The sequence below is a fragment of the Somniosus microcephalus genome, chromosome 2 (assembly GCF_052327205.1).
Source record: "Somniosus microcephalus isolate GS21.2 chromosome 2, FLI_Smic_1.0, whole genome shotgun sequence".
Classification (NCBI taxonomy): Eukaryota; Metazoa; Chordata; class Chondrichthyes; order Squaliformes; family Somniosidae; genus Somniosus; species Somniosus microcephalus.
In genome coordinates, this window is record NC_140988.1 from 2,667,910 (window position 1) to 2,688,026 (window position 20,117).

The 20,117-nt window shown below is 45.9% G+C and overlaps 1 protein-coding gene across 1 annotated transcript in view; it reads left to right on the forward strand.

Moving 5' to 3' along the window:
- manba (mannosidase, beta A, lysosomal) overlaps nucleotides 1-17,979 on the forward strand; it is a 99,607-nt gene extending 81,628 nt beyond the window's left edge. Inside the window, exons 11-13 of the mRNA XM_086004996.1 lie at nucleotides 837-979; nucleotides 2,721-2,975; nucleotides 17,013-17,979. Coding sequence (XP_085861122.1) covers nucleotides 837-979; nucleotides 2,721-2,975; nucleotides 17,013-17,237 — 623 coding nt within the window. The 3' untranslated portion in view covers nucleotides 17,238-17,979. The remainder of the gene's footprint in view (nucleotides 1-836; nucleotides 980-2,720; nucleotides 2,976-17,012) is intronic.
- Nucleotides 17,980-20,117: the final 2,138 nt, after the last annotated feature.

The following is a 20,117-nucleotide window of genomic DNA, read 5'->3' on the forward strand; positions in this document are numbered from 1 at the left end:
GCCATGCTGACCAAATCATAGAGTCATCCGAAAAGGGACAACCTACACCACAACTCTATACGCCTAATGATGAAGTAGAGATACCCATAGTATCTACCTCCAATCCGGTGATACTGGAACCCGATGAACCCGACACTGGCATTCAAGCCGAATCAGCCTTGCCAAAAGAACCTACTACACCACCAGAAACTACTACACCACCGAGGCGTTATCCGGACCGAGTCAGGAAGCCTCCAGAGAGACTGACTTATAATTAATTAACTACAGCAATGTGTAGATTATTTTTCTTGTAACATGTAATTAATGATTACTTAAAATATTATGTACTGGTTGGCTAAAAGGGGAGGAATTGTAGTGTATGTGCCTTTTAAGAGCCCCATGTGTACTGTAATGCCGGTAATGGCCACTCGGGCTATATAAGCCTGTATATTGTGTTGTATCAGTTAGTTCCCCTCCAGACTTTGTTTAGTAAACACCTGTGAAACCAACTCCTGTCTTCAGTGTCTCTATCAACACACGGACACAACCAGGGCTCCTGTGCATGCAGATGCCTATGGAAAATCCTCGGCTCGCTCTTGATATCCTCGCGCTTTCACCAAGTCTCCCTGTGTTACCAGTAACTACCAGTGTCAAGCACATGAACTGTTTGTCCTTGCTCCAGTTATCTCTCTCTGTTGTGCTACCAGACGTTGTTCCTCAATAAGTTTTGGCAGTATTTCTGCCAACTTTTTTCTTCAAGGCCAGGGTTTCAAGGCAAACCAAAAGAAATGCGGTTATATTTCTAGTTGATGTTGCTGCAGCAACTGAAAATGTCCTGTTCTTTTCCTTCTCCTCAGAATACGGTGGTAAATGGAAGATGCTTCATTACTTTGCACAGAATTTCTTTGCTCCCGTTTTGCCGGTAGCTTTTGAAGACCACGGGACGTTGTTGATCTATGGAATATCTGATTTGCCGAGAGACCTTCAACTCGTTCTTCAGGTAGGTATTACAAATGCTCTACTCAAGGCACTGGAGAAGGTGCAAAAAAGATTACTAGAATGATACCAGAACTGAGAGGTTATACCTATCGGGAAAGACTGAACAGGCTGGGGCTCTTTTCTCTAGAAAAGAGAAGACTGAGAGGTGAACTGGTAGAGGTCTTTTAAGATTATGAAAGGGTTTGATAGGGTAACCGTAGAGAAGATGTTGCCACTTGTGAGGGAGACCAGAACTAGGGGCCATCAATATAAGATAGTCACTGATTTTTGTGCTCAAGTCTCTGGAGTGGGACTTGAACCCGCAGCCTTCTGACTGAGGCGAGGGTGCTACCAACTGAGTCACAGTTGACACTGCAATAGCAGAGATGCATTCAAGAGGAAGCTAGATAAGCACATGAGGGAGAAAGGAATAGAAGGATATGCTGATGGGGTGAGATGAAGAGAGGTGGGAGGAGGCTGGTGTGGAGCATAAACACCGGCATAGACCTGTTGGGCCGAATGGCCTGTTTCTGTGTTGTAAATACTTTGTAAAGGTGTGAATAAGTTGGACCAGGCTAAGCCATCAGTTGCCATCACTGTGCCTCCCTACCCATTGATACCAGTAGAGTTCGCCCAGCAGTTTGATCTCTGGTCTCCAAATGCAAGAATTCACCCTTTCAATGGGTATGGTGAGTGGTTTTGAGAAATTCTTTCATGTGATACATCAGGTCAAATTGAAATTGCTATCATCATCACGATAAATTGAAACTACCACCACTGATTTTAGGGGAATGGGTGATTTATACAAATAGTTTACAGGAAATGTTCTTGTAGTATATAAACACTTTACCACTTCGCAATCAGGCATTTAATATGTCAGGGAAAAAAAACTCTGTCCCCCTTCAAGAAAGACAGACTTGCATTTCTATAGTGCCTTTCATGACCTCAGGACGTTCCAAAGCGCTTTACAGCCAATGAAGTACTTTCTGAAGTGTAGTCACTGTTGTAGTGTAGGAAACGCGGCAGCCAATTTGCGCACAGCAAGCTCCCACAAACAGCAATGTGATAATGACCAGATTATCTGTTTTGGTTGATGGATAAATGTTGGCCCAGGACACTGGGGAGAACTCTCCTGGTCATCTTCGAAATAGTGGCCGTGGGATCTTTTCCATCCACATCAGAGGGCAGACGGGACCTTGGTTTAACGTCTGATCCGAAAGACACAGTAACATTTTCTACGAGTTAAACGTTAAGGGGAAAGCACCGCTTTGAGCATGGTTCCAAACTGCTGTAAACAGAGAAACCACGGACACTCCCAGTGCAGTGCTGAGAGAGCGCTGCACAGTCGGAGGTGCCATCTTTCAGATGAGACATTAAACCGACGCCCCGTCTGCTCTCTCAGATGGATGTAAAAGATCCCATGGCACTATTTTGAAGAAGAGCAGGGGAGTTCTCCCTGGTGTCCTGGGGCCAATATTTATCCCTCAAATCACCATCACTAAAACAGATGATCTGGTCATTATCACATTGCTGTTTGTGGGAGCTTGCTGTGCGCAAATTGGCTGCTGCATTTCCCACATTACAACAGTGACTACACTTCAAAAAGTACTTAATTGTCTGTAAAGCGCTTTGAGACGTCCGGTGGTCGTGAAAGGCGCTATAGAAATGCAAGTCTTTCTTTATAGTTTTAATGTACAAAATGGAATACATCGCATGAGCTTTAGAGATGACTTTATTTAATTCTTAATATTTTTGTTCTGTAGGTTAAGGTTTACCAATGGAATTTGATGGAACCAGTGTGTGTTTATGCCACTGAGTCCTTTACCCTTAAGGCAAGGAGTTCAGCCCCTGTATACAAAGAAGTCACTGATGATCTGCTGAGGCGATGTGGTTGTAGTCGGTTTACGTGCGTGCCAACATTTTACCTCGAAGTTAACGGCCAGCAGCTCGGGCCTACAAACTACTACCTGTTATCTTCTTTAAAGGACGCTCAGATGCTGAGAAAGCCACAAATTAATGTAAGTAAACATATTATGCCTCACCTCTCACTATCACTGTAATGCCACCCCTCCCCCCAAAAATAGTTAAACTGTGATTTAAATTGATTAAATTTGGAGCTGCCTTGCTCAATAGCCAGGATATCGCAAAATCAAGGCCGTGCTGCCTGCATTTACCCATCCTTACATTGTGCTGGTGATTTTTCAATAGGCACTGGCTGTGGGTAAGGGCGAGACCTGTCCCTGGATTTGTAAACTTTAACCTTAAATAATCTTGTGCTTTCTAGAATTGTTATAAAATGTGCAAACTTTCTTAAGACTGAATTCCCACTCTGTTCGAACATAAGAACATAAGAAGTAGGAGCAGGAGTAGGCCATACGGCCCCTCGGGCCTGCTCTGCCATTCAATAGGATCATGGCTGATCCGATCTAGACTCACGTCCACTTCCCTGCCCTCTCCCCGTAACCCCTAATTTCCTTATCTGCTAGGAAACTGTCTGTCTACATTTTAAATTTATTTAATGTTGCAGCTTCCACAGCTCTCTGGGGTAGCAAATTCCATAGATTTACTACCCTCTGAGTGAAGAAGTTTCTCCTCATCTCAGTTTTGAAAGGGCAGCCCCTTATTCTAAGATTATGCCCCCTAGTTCTAGTCTCACCCATCAGTGGAAACATCCTCACCGCATCCACCCGATCAAGCCCCCTCACAATCTTATATGTTTCGATAAGATCGCCTCTCATTCTTCTGAACTCCAATGAGTAGAGTCCCAACCAACTCAACCTTTCCTCATACGTCAACCCCTCATCTCCGGAATCAACCGAGTGAACCTTCTCTGAACCGCCTCGAGAGCAAGTATATCTTTTCTTAAATATGGAAACCAAAACTGCACGCAGTATTCCAGGTGTGGCCTCACCAATACCCTGTATAACTGCAGCAAGACTTCCCTGTTTTTATACTCCATCCCCCTTGCAATAAAAGCCAAGATTCCATTGGCCTTCCTGATCACCTGCTGCACCTGCATACTAACTTTTTGTGTTTCATGCACCAGGACCCCCAGATCCCTTTGTATTGTAGCACTTTGCAGTTTCTCTCCATTTAGATAATAACTTGCTCTTTGATTTTTTCTGCCAAAGTGCATAACCTCACACTTTCCAACATTATATTGCATCTGCCAAATCTCTGCCCACTCACTTAGCCTGTCTATGTCCTTTTGCAGGTTTTTTATGTCCTCCTCACTCACTGCTTTCCCTCCCATCTTTGTATCGTCGGCAAACTTGGATATGTTGCACTCGGTCCCTTCCTCCAAATCGTTAATATAGATTGTAAAGAGTTGGGGTCCCAGCACTGACCCCTGCGGAACACCACTAGTTACTGATTGCCAGCCTGAGAACGAACCATTTACCCCAACTCTTTGTTTTCTGTTAGATAGCCAATCTTCCACCCATGCCAGTATATTACCCCCAATCCTGTGATTTCTTATCTTGATCAGTAATCTTTTGTGTGGAACCTTGTCAAATGCCTTTTGGAAGTCCAAATACACTACATCCACTGGTTCCCCTTTATCCACCCTGTATGTTACATCCTCAAAGAATTCGAGCAAATTTGTCAAACATGACTTCCCCTTTGTAAAACCATGCTGACTCTGTCCTATTAAATTATGTTTATCCAAATGCTCTGTTACTGTTTCCTTAATAATGGACTCCAACATTTTGCCAACCACAGATGTTAGGCTAACTGGTCTATAGTTTCCAGCTTTTTGTCTACTTCCCTTCTTAAATAAGGGTGTTACATTAGCAGTTTTCCAATCTGCCGGGACCTTTCCTGAGTCCAGGGAGTTCTGGAAAATGATCACCAATGCATCCACAATCCCTACCGCCACTTCTCTCAAGACCCTAGGATGTAGGCCATCAGGTCCGGGGGATTTATCCGCCTTAAGTCCCATTATTTTACCGAGTACCATCTCCTTAGTGATTTTAATCGTGTTTAACTCCTCCCGCCCCCCCCCCACCATTGCCCCCTGTTTGTCCAGTGTTGGGATATTTTTAATGTCCTCTACTGTAAAGACTGATACAAAATATTTGTTCAGCGTCTTTGCCATCTCCATGTTCCCCACCACTAGTTTCCCGGTCCCATCCTCTAAGGGACCAACGTTCACTTTAGCCACCCTTTTTCTTTTTATATAGCTGTAGAAACTCTTGCTATCTGTTTTTATATTTTTTGCTAGTTTACTTTCATAATCTATCTTCCCTTTCTTAATTAATCTTTTAGTTATTGTTTGCTGGCTTTTAAATGCTTCCCAATCTTCTATCCTCCCACTAGATTTGGCTACTTTATATGCCCTTTTTTTCAGTCGGATACTATCCTTTATTACTTTACTAAGCCACGGATGGCTGTCTTTTCTTTTATTCCCCTTTTTCCTCCGTGGAATATATTTATCTTGAAAGATGTGAAATATCTCCTTGAATGTAGACCACTGCTCTTGTACCGTCTTACACTTTAATCTGTTTTCCCAGTCCACTTTAGTCAATTCTACTCTCATACCTTCATAGTCTCCTTTATTTAAGCTCAGTACGCTGGTTTGAGATCCAACTCTCTCATCCTCAAACTGAATTTGGAATTCAACCATATTATGGTCACTCATTCCAAGGGGATCCTTTACTAGGACATTTTTTATTAATCCTATCTCATTACACAGGACCAGATCAAAGATTGCCTGCCCCCTGGTTGGTTCAGTTACATACTGCTCAAGGAACCCGTCCCTAATACACTCTATGAACTCTTCCTCAAGGCTGCCATGCCCAATTTGATTAGTCCAGTCAATATGAAAGTTAAAATCCCCCATGATTATAGCTGTTCCCTTATTACAAGCCCCAACTATTTCCTGATTTATACTCCGACCAACAGAGTTGCAACTGTTAGGAGGCCTATAGACTATGCCCACTATTGACTTTTTCCCCTTATTATTCCTTATCTCCACCCAAACTATTTCACTATCCTGATCCTTTGACCCAATATCATTTCTGACAATTGCAGTGATTCCATCCTTGATTAACATAGCAACCCCACCTCCCTTTCCTTCCTGTCTGTCCTTCCTAATTGTCAAATACCCTTGTATGTTTAGTTCCCAGTCATGATTATCTTGCAGCCATGTTTCCGTAATGGCCACCAGATCATACCCATGTGTAGTTATTTGTACCGTCATCTCGTCAATTTTGTTACGAATGCTGCGTGCATTCAGATAAAGAACTTTCAAATATGTTTTCTGACAATTTATTCCTGCTTTTACCCCTTTTACTACTTTACCTTTATCATTATACATTCTGTCCCTTCCTGACACGCTCTGGTTTTTAATTCCCCCACTGCTACCTTGCTCTATTGCCTTCTCCGCTGTCATTTTTATTTTTCGCTTTCTTAAAACCTCCCCCCCACTAATTAGTTTAAAGCCCTCTCTACAGCCCTAGTTATTCGATTCGCCAGGACTCTAGTCCCAGCACTGGCCAAGTGAAGTCTATCCCAACGGAACAGCTCTCTCCTGTCCCAGTACTGATGCCAGTGTCCCAGGAAGCAAAACCCATTTCTCCCACACCAGTCTTTGAGCCACGCATTTAACTCTCTAATTTTATTTACCCTAGCCAAATTTGCACATGGCTCAGGTAGTAATCCAGAGATTGTTACCCTTGTGGTTCTGCTTTTTAATTTGGCCCCTAGCTGCTCAGACTCCCTCAGCAGAACCTCCTTCCTTGTCCTATCTATGTCGTTGGTACCAACATGGACCACGACAACTGGATCCTCCCCCTCCCACTCCAAGTTTCTCTCCAGCCCAGAGGAGATGTCCTTAACCCTGGCACCGGGCAGGCAACACAGCCTTCGGGACTCTCGCTCTCGGCTGCAAAGAACTCTATCTATCCCCCTAACGATACTATCCCCTACCACTACAACATTTCTTTTATCTCCCCCCACTTGAATGGCCCCCCGCTCCACGGTGCTGTGGCCGGGTTGCTCATCCTCCCCGCAGTCCCTGTTCCCATCCTCACAGGGAGTAAGAACCTCAAACCTGTTGGACAAGAGCAAGGGCTGCGGCTCCTCCAACACTACCTCCTGGATCCCCGTACCTGCCTCACTTCTAGTCACACCATCCTGACCCTGGTCACGGACTACATCTGAATTAATTAATCTAATTGGTGTGACTACTTCCTGGAACACAGAGTCCAGGTAACTCTCCCCCTCCCTGATGTGTCTCAGTGTTTGAAGCTCGGACTCCAGCTCTTCAACACGGAGCCGGAATTCCTCGAGCAGCCAACACTTACTGCAAATGTGATCACCGTGAGCATCAATGGTGTCCACCAGCTCCCACATATTGCAGCAGCAACACATCACCTGCTCTCCCATTCTATGTAATTAATTAAATTTATTAATATTATTCTTAAATACCCTCTGCCCCGATTCTAGATGATGAATATCGCACCTTAGAAACTATAAACCACAGAGTTTAAGCTTAAAAAAGAGAGAAATACTCACCAACCAATCACTTACCCGCTTTCTGGTGACGTCACACTTGGATTACTTTTTACCTCTCTCCTTCCCTCTGAGGTCCGAGACTGGAGATTGGTAAAACTTACCTGGGTCTCTGGGGCCTTTATACAGCCACTCAGCCCGCGATTCCCACCGATTCTCGCACTGAGACCTTACCTGGGTCTCTGGAGCCTTTATACAGCCGCTCAGCCCGCGATTCCCACCGATTCTCACACTGAGGCCTTACCTGGGTCTCTGGGGCCTTTATACAGCCGCTCAGCCCGCGATTCCTGCCGATTCTCGCACTGAGGCCTTACCTGGGTCTCTGGAGCCTTTATACAGCCGCTCAGCCCGCGATTCCCACCGATTCTCACACTGAGGCCTTACCTGGGTCTCTGGGGCCTTTATACAGCCGCTCAGCCCGCGATTCCCGCCGATTCTCACACTGAGGCCTTACCTGGGTCTCTGGGGCCTTTGTACAGCCGCTCAGCCCGCGATTCCCGCCGATTCTCACACTGAGGCCTTACCTGGGTCTCTGGAGCCTTTATACAGCCGCTCAGCCTGCGATTCCAGCCGATTCTCGCACTGAGGCCTTACCTGGGTCTCTGGGACTTTATACAGCCGCTCAGCCTGCGATTCCAGCCGATTCTCGCACTGAGGCCTTACCTGGGTCTCTGGAGCCTTTATACAGCCGCTCAGCCCGCGATTCCCGCCGATTCTCGCACTGAGGCCTTACCTGGGTCTCTGGAGCCTTTATACAGCTGCTCAGCCCGCGATTCCCGCCGATTCTCGCACTGAGGCCTTACCTGGGTCTCTGGAGCCTTTATACAGCTGCTCAGCCCGCGATTCCAGCCGATTCTCGCACTGAGGCCTTACCTGGGTCTCTGGGACTTTATACAGCCACTCAGCCCGCGATTCCCGCCGATTCTCGCACTGAGGCCTTACCTGGTCTCTGGGGCCTTTATACAGCCGCTCAGCCCGCGATTCCAGCCGATTCTCGCACTGTGGCCTTACCTGGGCTCTGGAGCCTTTATACAGCCGCTCAGCCCACGATTCCTGCCGATTCTCGCACTGAGGCCTTACCTGGGTCTCTGGGACTTTATACAGCTGCTCAGCCCGCGATTCCCGCCGATTCTCGCACTGAGGCCTTACCTGGGTCTCTGGGACTTTATACAGCCACTCAGCCCGCGATTCCCGCCGATTCTCGCACTGAGGCCTTACCTGGTCTCTGGGGCCTTTATACAGCCGCTCAGCCCGCGATTCCAGCCGATTCTCGCACTGAGGCCTTACCTGGGTCTCTGGAGCCTTTATACAGCCGCTCAGCCCACGATTCCTGCCGATTCTCGCACTGAGGCCTTACCTGGGTCTCTGGGACTTTATACAGCCGCTCAGCCCGCGATTCCCGCCGATTCTCGCACTGAGGCCTTACCTGGGCTCTGGAGCCTTTATACAGCCGCTCAGCCCGCGATTCCCGCCGATTCTCGCACTGAGGCCTTACCTGGGTCTCTGGGACTTTATACAGCCGCTCAGCCCGCGATTCCCGCCGATTCTCGCACTGAGGCCTTACCTGGTCTCTGGGGCCTTTATACAGCCGCTCAGCCCGCGATTCCAGCCAATTCTCGCACTGAGGCCTTACCTGGGTCTCTGGGGCCTTTATACAGCTGCTCAGCCCGCGATTCCCGCCGATTCTCGCACTGAGGCCTTACCTGGGTCTCTGGGGCCTTTATACAGCCGCTCAGCCTGCGATTCCCGCCGATTCTAACAATTCTAACATTTTAAAATCACGGATCTTGAAAATATGTAATTGTTTCTGACGGTGATCAGAAGAGTCAGGTTTTATGCTGTGGAATTTAATCAGTTGGTCGGTCGGCACAATGCATTTATTGGAATGATGAATGGTTTTGTAAGAGGTATGCTCACTTGACACCTGCAGGGCCATTCTACTCCTCCAGTTCTGGTTACTGTGTTTCATAATGTGCAAACTACCGTCATTCTCACCCATCCCGCCTCGGCGTGCAGCTGGCATTTGCTGCACTGCTGCTGGGAGATGGGAGCAAATTAACCGGGGACATTGCTTTGAGTTTCGCAACCCGCCAAGGCTGCTTCCCAGTTATTGATGCGACGCCTGTTTATGCTGCATTCCAACATTGCACAACTAGTAAGAGCTTTGGTATGAGGCGTGCGCCAAGCAGCGAGCTGCCCATCATCCACAAATGGCAGCGCAGGGGCATGCGCCACATTTGTAGCCAGTCTGACTTTAATGTAATTGGCGAGCAGCCAGCGCCACCTATGGGCAGCTTGTGGATTGGGAGGGTACCGAATCATAGAAACATAGAAGATAGGAGCAGGAGTAGGCCATTCGGCCCCTCGAGCCTGTTCTGTCATTTAATGATATCATGGCTGATCATCCAAATTCAGTACCCTGTCCCTGCCTTCTCCCCATATCCCTTGATCCCTTTAGCCTTAAGAAATATAACCATCTCCTTGAATATATTTAATAAATTGGCCTCTACTGCCTTCTGTGGTAGAGAATTCCACAGGTTCACCACTCTCTGGGTGAAGAAATTCCTCCTCATCTCAGTCCTAAATGGCTTACCCCTTATCCTTAGACTGTGACCCCTGGTTCTGGAGTCCCCGGCCATCGGGAACATCCTTCCTGCATCTAGTCTGTCTAGTCCTGTTAGAATTTTATAAGTTTCAATGAGATCCCCTCTCATTCTTCTAAACTCCAGCGAATATAAGCCCAGTCGACCCAATCTCTCCTCATACGTCATTCCTGCCATCCCAGGTATCAGTCTGGTGAATCTTCGCTGCACTCCCTCCATGGCAAGAACATCCTTCCTCAGATAAGGCGACCAAAACTGCACACAATACTCCAGATGTGGTCTCACCAAGGCCCTGTACAACTGTAGCAAGACATCCTTGCTCCTGTACTCGAATCCTCTCGCTATGAAGGCCAACATACCATTTGCCTTCTTAACCGCCTGCTGCACCTGCATGCTTACCTTCAGCGACTGGTGCACAAGGACACCCAGGTCTCGTTGCACTTCCCCTTCTCCCAATCCATTGCCATTCAGATAATAATCTGCCTTCCTGTTTTTGCCACCAAAGTGGATAACCTAGTATTTATCCACATTTATACTGCATTTGCCATGCATCTGCCCAATCACCCAACCTGTCCAAATCATACTGGAGTTTCTCTGCATCCTCCTCACAGCACACACGCCCACCCAGCTTTGTGTCGTCTGCAAACTTGGAGATATTACATCTAGTTCCCTCGTCTAGATGATTAATATATATTGTGAATAGCTGGGGTCCAAGGACCGATCCCTGCGGTACCCCACTAGTCACTGCCTGCCACTCGGAAAAAGACCCGTTTATTCCAACTCTTTGCTTCCTGTCTGCCAACCAGTTCTCTATCCAAGTCAGTACCTTGCCCCAATCCCATGTGCTTTAACTTTACACGCTAATCTCTTATGTGGGACCTTATCGAAAGCCTTCTGAAAGTCCAAATACACCACATCCACTGGTTCTCCCTTATCTATTCTACCAGTTACATCCTCAAAAAATTCCAGTAGATTAGCCAAGCATGATTTACCTTTTGTAAATGCATGTTGACTTTGTCCGATCCCATCACTGCTCTCCAAGTGCTCTGCTATTACACCTTTTATAATGGACTCTAGCATTGTCCCCACTACCGATGTCAGGCTTACCGGTCTATAATTCCCCGCTTTCTCTCTACCACCTTTTTTTAAATAGACCAGAGGGTCAGTCTTGGTTCCTAACTCTGCGGAAGGGGACAGAGGTGCAGGTTTTAGGGGTCCAGCCTTTAAAACTCTGGATTTTACACAAGCACTGGATCTTTGCCTTTATAAATAGAGGCGTAGACTACAAAAGCAGGGAAGTTATACTAAACCTTTATAAATCACTGGTTAGACCCCAGCTGGAGTATTGTGTCCAATTCTGGGCACCACACTTTAGGAAGGATGTCAAGGCCTTGGAGAAGGTCAGAGATGTACCAGGGATGAGGGACTTCAGTTATATGGAGAGACTGGAGAATTTGGGATTGTTCTCTTTAGAGCAGAGAAGGTTAAGGGGAGATTTAATAGAGGTGTTCAAAATTATGAAGGGTTTTGATAGAGTAGATAGGGAGAAACTGTTTCCAGTGACAGGAGGGTCAGTAACCACAGGACACAGATTTAAGGTAATTGGCAAAAGACTCAAAGATGAGACGAGGAGAATTTTTTTTTTTTTACACAGCGAGTTGTTGTGATCTGGAATGCGCTGCCTGAAAGGGCGGTGGAAGCAGATTCAATAGTAACTTTCAAAAGGAAATTGGATAAATACTTGAAGGAGAAAATTGCAGGGCTGAAAATTGCAGGGCTCTGGGGAAAGAGCAGGGGGAGTGGGACTAATTGGAGAGCTGTTGCAAAGAGCTGGCACAGGTACGATGGGCCGAATGGCCTCCTTCTGTGTTGTATGATTCTATGATGCTTGTAGATGATTCTATTCAGGCAGCAATCTCTGCATGTTCACAGGTCAAGGGAGGTCTGAATCCCTAAAGAAAGCCAGTTTTAGATTATCCCTACAGGTTTATTGAGGTTCGACAGCTTCTGTAGCTCCTGAACACGAGGTTTGTCTTTTTGGCAATCTGTTCTCATGGCTGCGGTACCAGAAACCTTGGGAATGGGGGGAGGGAGTAACCATCAGTCCTGTACAATGTGTCCCTGCTCTCCCTGACTCCTTGCAGGAGGGAATCCAGCACCTGACCAGTAAATCTGCCTTTCCTCCCTCTGCCGTTCTCCATTCCTCACCAGTTAACATCATCTCAAACCTCCTAGTGCTAGTCTAGCTGTTTAAGTGGCACCTAGTTGCAGTTTGCATTATTTACTCTGCCGCTTTGTTATTTGGCTCGCTGTGTAGGTGTTAAAGCAGGTTAGAGCACAGCAACTGAAATCAGGAAAATCATATGAAGCAGCATTCTTTATGACCCTCACAAACCCAAATGAACGTTCAGTTAACCCCTTAATAGCACCAACAGAAACTTCTAGAATTGGTGGACCAGTCACACCTTAATTTTGAAGCCTTATGAAGTCGGGAAGCACTTCTTCACAGAAAGGGCAGTGGAAATCTGGAACTCTCTCCCCAAAAAACTGGGGGTCAATTGAAAATTAATTAATTAATTTCAAAACTGAGATTTTTGCTGGGCAAGGTTATTAAGGGTTATGGAACCAAGGCGGGCGGATGGGGTTAAGATACAGATTCAATTCAATTCAATTCAATTTTATTTGTCATATATGCAGCAGACGTGTGTACTGCACAATGAAATGTTGATTTTTACGAGTCCTCCCAACATTGGAATAAATATGGCATAACAATGATAAAATACTAATAGAAATACTAATAGAAAGACAGTAATAATAAATAAAACAACAGTAATAAATCATAATAAATTAATCGTTCATGAGTCTTATGGCCTGGGGGTAGAAGCTGTTTCGAAACCTGTTGGTACGAGACCGTATGCTTCGGTATCTCTTACCGGACGGGAGCAGGGCGAAGAGGTTGTGGCTGGGGTGACTCGCGTCTTTAATGATTCTCAGGGCCTTCCCCCGGCACCTCTCGGGGTAGATATCCTGCACAGCAGGTAGTTTAATTCCTATAGTGTGTTGTGCAGCTTTCACTACCATCTGTAGAGCCTTGCGGTCTGTGGCGGTGCAGTTGCCATACCAGGTAGTGATGCAGCCGGACAGGATACTCTCGATGGTGCACCGGTAGAAGTTGGTGAGAATCTGGGGAGCCATTCCAAATTTCTTCAGTCTCCTGAGGAAGAACAGGCGTTGGCATGCCTTCTTGGTTACGACGTCGATGTGATGTGACCACGTTAAGTCCTCCGTAATGAATACACCCAGGAATTTGAAGCTGCTGACCCTCTCCACCTCAGCCCCTTCGATGTAGATTGGGGTGTGTCCCTCCCCCTGCCGCTTCCTGTAATCCACGATCATCTCTTTTGTTTTGCTGATGTTGAGGGAGAGGTTGTTGTACTTGCACCATTCTCCTAGGGCTCTTACCTCCTCCCTGTAGCCTGTCTCGTCACCATCTGTGATCAGGCCTACAACGGTAGTTCAGCCCTGATCTAAATGAATGGTGGAACAGGCTGGAGGGGCTGAATGGCCTCCTCCTGTTCCTATGATCCTGAAGTTGAGAAAAGGAAGAATGTGGTCACTGGTGTAGAGAGATGCAACATTCCACCTGATAGTTTAGGCAATGTTTGAAGATAACGGGCGAGGCTTCAAACTCACTTGCTAAATGCCCTTGCGGCAACTATACCGGCTTAACTACTTGCTGTTGATAAATCTAGTTGGAGAACACTCAGACATCCAGACTCCTGATTTAGTGGGGTGGGGCGGCTTAAACTATTCATTCATCATTTAACTCCCTCCTGGGTTAGATTTTGGTTCTTGGCAAACTTGTATCAGAGCTAAAGTCAGAGCTCCCGGGATGACGAAAGAGATAGAGAATATGATGAAGCAGAAAAAGAACGCGTACGACAGATGTCCGGTCGAGAATACATCTGAGAATCAGGCTATATATAGAAAGGTCAGAGGAGAAGTGAAAAAGAAAATAAGAGGGGCAAAGAGAGGGTATGAGAATAGAATGGCAGCCAACATAAAAGGGAATCCAAAAGTCTTCTATAGGCATATAAATAGTAAAAGGGTAGTAAGGAGGGGTGGGGCCGATTAGGGACCAAAAAGGAGACCTATGCATTGAGGCAGAGGGCATGGCTGAGGTACTAAATGAGTACTTTGCATCTGTCTTCACCGAGGAAGAGGATGCTGCCATAGACATAATGAAGGAGGAGGCAGTGGAGATATTTGATAGGATAAAAATTGATAAAGAGGTATTAGAAAGGCTGGCTGTACTTAAAGTAGATAAATCACCAGGAGCGGATGGGATGCATCCGAGGACGCTGAGGGAATTGAGGGAGGTACAGACCATAATATTCCAATCCTCCTTAGATACGGGGGTGGTGCCAGAGGACTGGAAAACTACAAACGTTACACCCTTGTTCAAAAAGGGTGTAAAGATAAACCCAGCAACTACAGGCCAGTCAGTTTAACCTCAGTAGTGGGGAAGCTTTTAGAAACAGTAATCAGGGACAAAATTAAATGTCACTTGGATAGGTATGGATTAATTAAGGAAAGCCAGCACGGATTTGTTAAAGGCCAATCGTGTTTAACCAACTTGATGAGTTTTTTTGATGAGGTAACAGAGAGGGTTGATGAGGGTAATGCGGTTGACGTAGTGTACATGGATTTCCAAAAGGCGTTCGACAAAGTGCCACATAATAGGCTTGCCAGCAAAGTTGAAGCCCATGGAATAAAAGGGACAGTGGCAGCATGGATACAGAATTGGCTAAGTGACAGGAAACACAGAGTAGTGGTGAACGGTTGTTTTTCGGACTGGAGGAAGGTATACAGTGGTGTTCCCCAGGGGTCGGTTCTGGGACCACTGCTTTCCTTTATATATATTAATGACTTGGACTTGGGTGATCAGGGCACAATTTCAAAATTTGCAGATGACACAAAACTTGGAAATATAGTGAACAGTGAGGAGGAGAGTGATAGACTTCAGGAAGACATAGACAGGCTGGTGAAATGGGCGGACACGTGGCAGATGAAATTTAATGCAGAAAAGTGCGAAGTGATACATTTTGGTGGAATGAGGAGAGGAAATATAAACTAAAGGGTACAATCCTAAAGTGGGTGCATGAACAGAGAGACCTGGGGGTATATGTGCACAAATCGTTGAAGGTGGCAGGGCAGGTTGAGAAAGCGGTTAAAAGGTTTACGGGATCCTGGGCTTCATAAATAGAGGTATAGAGTACAACAGTGTGGAAATTATGATGAACCTTTTATTTGGCCCCAACTGGAGTACTGTGTCCAATTCTGGGCACCACACTTTAGGAAGGATGTGAAGGCTTTAGAGAGGGTGCAGAAAAGATTTACAAGAATGGTTCCAGGGATGAGGGACTTCAGTTGTGTGGATAGACTGGAGAAGCTGGGGTTGTTCTCCTTAGAGCAGAGAAGGTTGAGAGGAGATTTGATAGAGGTGTTCAAAATCATGAGGGGTCTGGACAGAGTAGATAGAGAGAAACTGTTCCCATTGGCGGAAGGGTCGAGAACCAGAGGACACAGATTTAAGGTGATTGGCAGAAGAACCAAAGGCGACATGAGGAAAAACTTTTTTACGCAGCGAGTGGTTATGATCTGGAATTCACTGCCTGAAAAGGTGGTGGAGGCAGATTCAATCACGGCTTTCAAAAGGGAATTGGATAAGCACCTGAAGGAAAAAAAATTGCAGGGCTACGGGGGAAGGGCGGGGGAGTGGGACTGGCTGAGAGCCAGCATGGGCTCGATGGGCCGAATGGCTGCCTTCCGTGCTGTAACCATTCTATGATTCTAACCGTTGAAATTCCGTGTGATTTAAAGTTTATTTCTATATTTAAAAGCGCTACTTTGCACGCCTTCATTCCAGCATGGAGTTTTAAGAGGTTGTGTGTTCTGGTTTAATTTAATATCGCTGGGGATAGTGTGTGGCCGATTGTCGATAGGTGTTCCAGGAGGGTGAGGCTCCATTCTGGGAGTTCAGGTTCATGAAATGTACCCTTTTGGTATAAATGAAAAGGGAAGATTTATGCTGGAAACGCTGAAAATGGAAATTTAACCCCTAGTTTCTGTTCCTGACATTCTGAGTATTCACAGTTCTGATCCCTGTAGCAATAACTGGTGAACTGGTTTGAGTTGTAGCAGGGATATGTTATGTACAGGGATTTAGGAAACAGCACATCACGGCTTGTTCCTCCAGTGGACACAATGTAAGCTTTCAAAATATCCTAGCCTTGTACTCTTGGCTTCGAGACAAGTCGCCTAAATAAGGTGGCTGGTGAAATTATCATTTTCATCACTTCACAGCATAACACCGGATATACGGCACAGCCGGCGTTTATGCTTCACTCGAGCCTCCTCCCATCCTTCCTCATCTAAATCTATCAGCGTAACCCTCTATTCCCTTCTCCCTCGTCTGTTCATCTAGCCTCCCCTTAAATACATCTATACTATTACCTGTGGTAGCGAGTTCCACATACTCACCACTCTCTGGGTAAAGAAGTTTCTCCTGAATTCCCTATTGGATTTCTTGGTGACTATCTTATATTGATGGCCTTTAGTTATGCTCTTCCCCACAAGTGGAGTCACTCTCTCTCTCTCTGCTTTCTTTTGAGTTAATTCTGTGGGTAACTTTTACAAATGCCTTGCCCTCCGAGATTGCAGATTAGGAAATCACAGGCTCCGTCAGTATTTCTCCATGAAGGTGAGGTTCAACACTGGGAGCGCCTGTTTGTAAAATTTACCCCCTACTGTTATATTAGAAACCCTTTTGGCAACATTTGTCTTAATAACAGCTAAGGGACTATTGTGTCAGGACATCTTCCTACAAGGTAAAAAATATAACCTGTTTTACATCAGTGTCCCATTATTTATTTTTAGGCCACCATCAGTCAGCAAGGAGAAAGGTACAGGATCACTCTGCAGACCGCCAGTATTGCCCCCTATGTCTGGCTGGATGTAGGCAACGTCTCGGGAAGGTTTAGTGAGAACGGCTTCCTCATGTTGGAGGAGACCAAGCTGATGACCTTTTACCCATGGCGTCCGACCAGCATCTCTGAATTGAAGAGGTCTCTGCGCGTCCAGTCACTTCTGGACCTTCACTAACGGCTGATGTCCTATGAAGGTAGACTCTGTCTGATCGGTGGAATCAATGTCCAGTTTGTCTATGTAATTAATAGCCTAATGCATTGAGGAGGACATCATCACAAAAACAAGCGCGAATTTGTGAATTGAAATTGCCAAGTAGACAAATGGCGATGGTCGTTAATTTTCTGCAGTTGTTCTCATTCAGAAATGGATGCATTTGAGACCAAATTAAATCAGCAAATGTGTAAGTGAAATTTTGAACTCGGAGCCTTGTCATAATTTTAATATATTTGTATTTTAATTCTGCCACAGTAACTAAAGCCAGATTGTCCGTTCCGTTCTAAAAGGTTTATTTTGTTTACAGTTATGACGCAATATTTCTTTTTCAGTTCAGCTAAAGAGATGAGCAGTTTTTTTCCTGCCGCACATTTTGTACTGACTTTTGTATCGTTGGTTAAAGACCATCACAGAAATATTACTGAACGTTTGGTAACTCTCTCATTTGTAGTTCAGTGGTAGAAAGACTTTCTTTGGACTCTCCACTTGCCTGCATGAGTTCAGCTCCACCAACACTCGAAGCTCGACAACTTCCAGGACAAAGCAGAACCCATGAACTTCTTTAAAATCAAGAACTAATTGTTGAAATTGCAATATTTAAGTAAAAAATTACTGAGAATCAATTTGTTGTCTAACCTTAACAAATGTTTTACAAATATGGTTCTATTTCAAGGTTGCACTGATTAAATTGATATAAAAAGTGCATTACTGTGTTAAAGATACCTTGTTTTTAAAATAGGCCCAGTGAATTTAGTGGAATGTTGTGACAAAAGTAATTTTCATCAGTTTTTATCGTGTGTTATTATACAGGCATTTAAGCTGTTCATTCTGTGTAGAGGAGCTGTTTGGTTGGAGTTGGTTCCAAAGGAAAGATGATCAAAGTGATGTTCATCTGAAGCAAGATCCTACCCATCCACACTATGGTGATTCTGTGCTCCGTCACACACGGGACACACCTCTCCAAACATTGTGCTCTCCCACGATCTCACAAGAAGCACTCCCGCTAGTGCTGGATTGCGGAATCATCCTTTCTGAGAAACTCGGGATCTCAGTCAGGTGTGTGGGCATCTGGAGGCTCTGCAGAGTATTACAGTTGGAAACACTTGGGTGTTACAGGATTCTTTCATCAGCCGTTCATTTGGATTGGAATCGTCTCTGTGCATCACAGTGCTTTATGCTGTCGCTGCCAACAGTCCACTTTGCAGTGAAACTGAAGATCTCAATGTCCGAGTCAGAGCAAGCATCGGTGGCACGAATGCATGCACCAGTCAGAGCAAGCATTGGTGACACTAATGCATGCACCAGTCAGAGCAAGCATTGCTGACACTAATGCATGCACCAGTCAGAGCAAGCATTGCTGACACTAATGCATGCACCAGTCAGAGCAAGCATTGCTGACACTAATGCATGCACTAGTCAGAGCAAGCATCGGTGGCACTAATGCATGCACCAGTCAGAGCAAGCATTGCTGACACTAATGCATGCACCAGTCAGAGCAAGCATTGCTGACACTAATGCATGCACCAGTCAGAGCAAGCATTGCTGACACTAATGCATGCACCAGTCAGAGCAAGCATTGCTGACACTAATGCATGCACCAGTCAGAGCAAGCATTGGTGACACTAATGCATGCACCAGTCAGAGCAAGCATTGCTGACACTAATGCATGCACCAGTCAGAGCAAGCATTGCTGACACTAATGCATGCACTAGTCAGAGCAAGCATCGGTGGCACTAATGCATGCACCAGTCAGAGCAAGCATTGCTGACACTAATGCATGCACCAGTCAGAGCATTGGTGACACGAATGCATGCACCAGTCAGAGCAAGCATTGGTGACACTAATGCATGCACCAGCCAGAGCAAGCATTGGTGACACCAATGCATGCACCAGTCAGAGCAAGCATTGCTGGCACTAATGCATGCACCAGTCAGAGCAAGCATTGGTGACACTAATGCATGCACCAGTCAGAGCAAGCATTGGTGGCACTAATGCATGCACCAATCACAGCAAGCACTGCTGACACTAATGCATGCACCAGACAGAGCAAGCATTGCTGACACTAATGCATGCACCAGTCAGAGCAAGCATTGCTGACACTAATGCATGCACCAGTCAGAGCAAGCATTGCTGACACTAATGCATGCACCAGTCAGAGCAAGCATTGGTGACACTAATGCATGCACCAGTCAGAGCAAGCATTGCTGACACTAATGCATGCACCAGTCAGAGCAAGCATTGGTGACACTAATGCATGCACCAATCTTCAGTTCAAAGATGGGATTTTAGGGACACGAGGTTGGATTCCTCAGGTTATGAAATGGAGTGATTGTTGTTGGGCGCCTTTCAATGCCACATGTGCTCTCAGTTGCTCCCAGAATCTGTGGGAAACCTGATGGTCTATCCAACTCTCCTACATTGGGGAGCCCCAACGCAGATTGGGTAATTGATTTGCGGAACACCTCCGTTCAGTCCGCAAGCGTGACGTCGCTTGCGATTTTAATTCTCTGCCCCACTCCCACTCTGACCTCAGCCTCCTACACCGTTCCAGTGAAGCTCAAGGAACAGCACCTCATCTTTCGATCAGGCACTTTACAGCCTGCCGGCCTCAACACTGAGTTCAACAACTTCAGATCATAACGACTGCTCCCATATTTTTGGACAGCGGGTGCTGGTAATGATTCTGCTGTTCATTTAATCTTTCCTGCCTTCCACCCTGTCACAGACCTTCCCTTTCGTTCTTTCCTCCCCTTTCCCTGCCTCTGTACTTGATTAAAACCTGTTGCCTCTAACTTTTTCCGGTTCTGATGAAAGGTCACTGGCCTGAAACATTAACTCTGT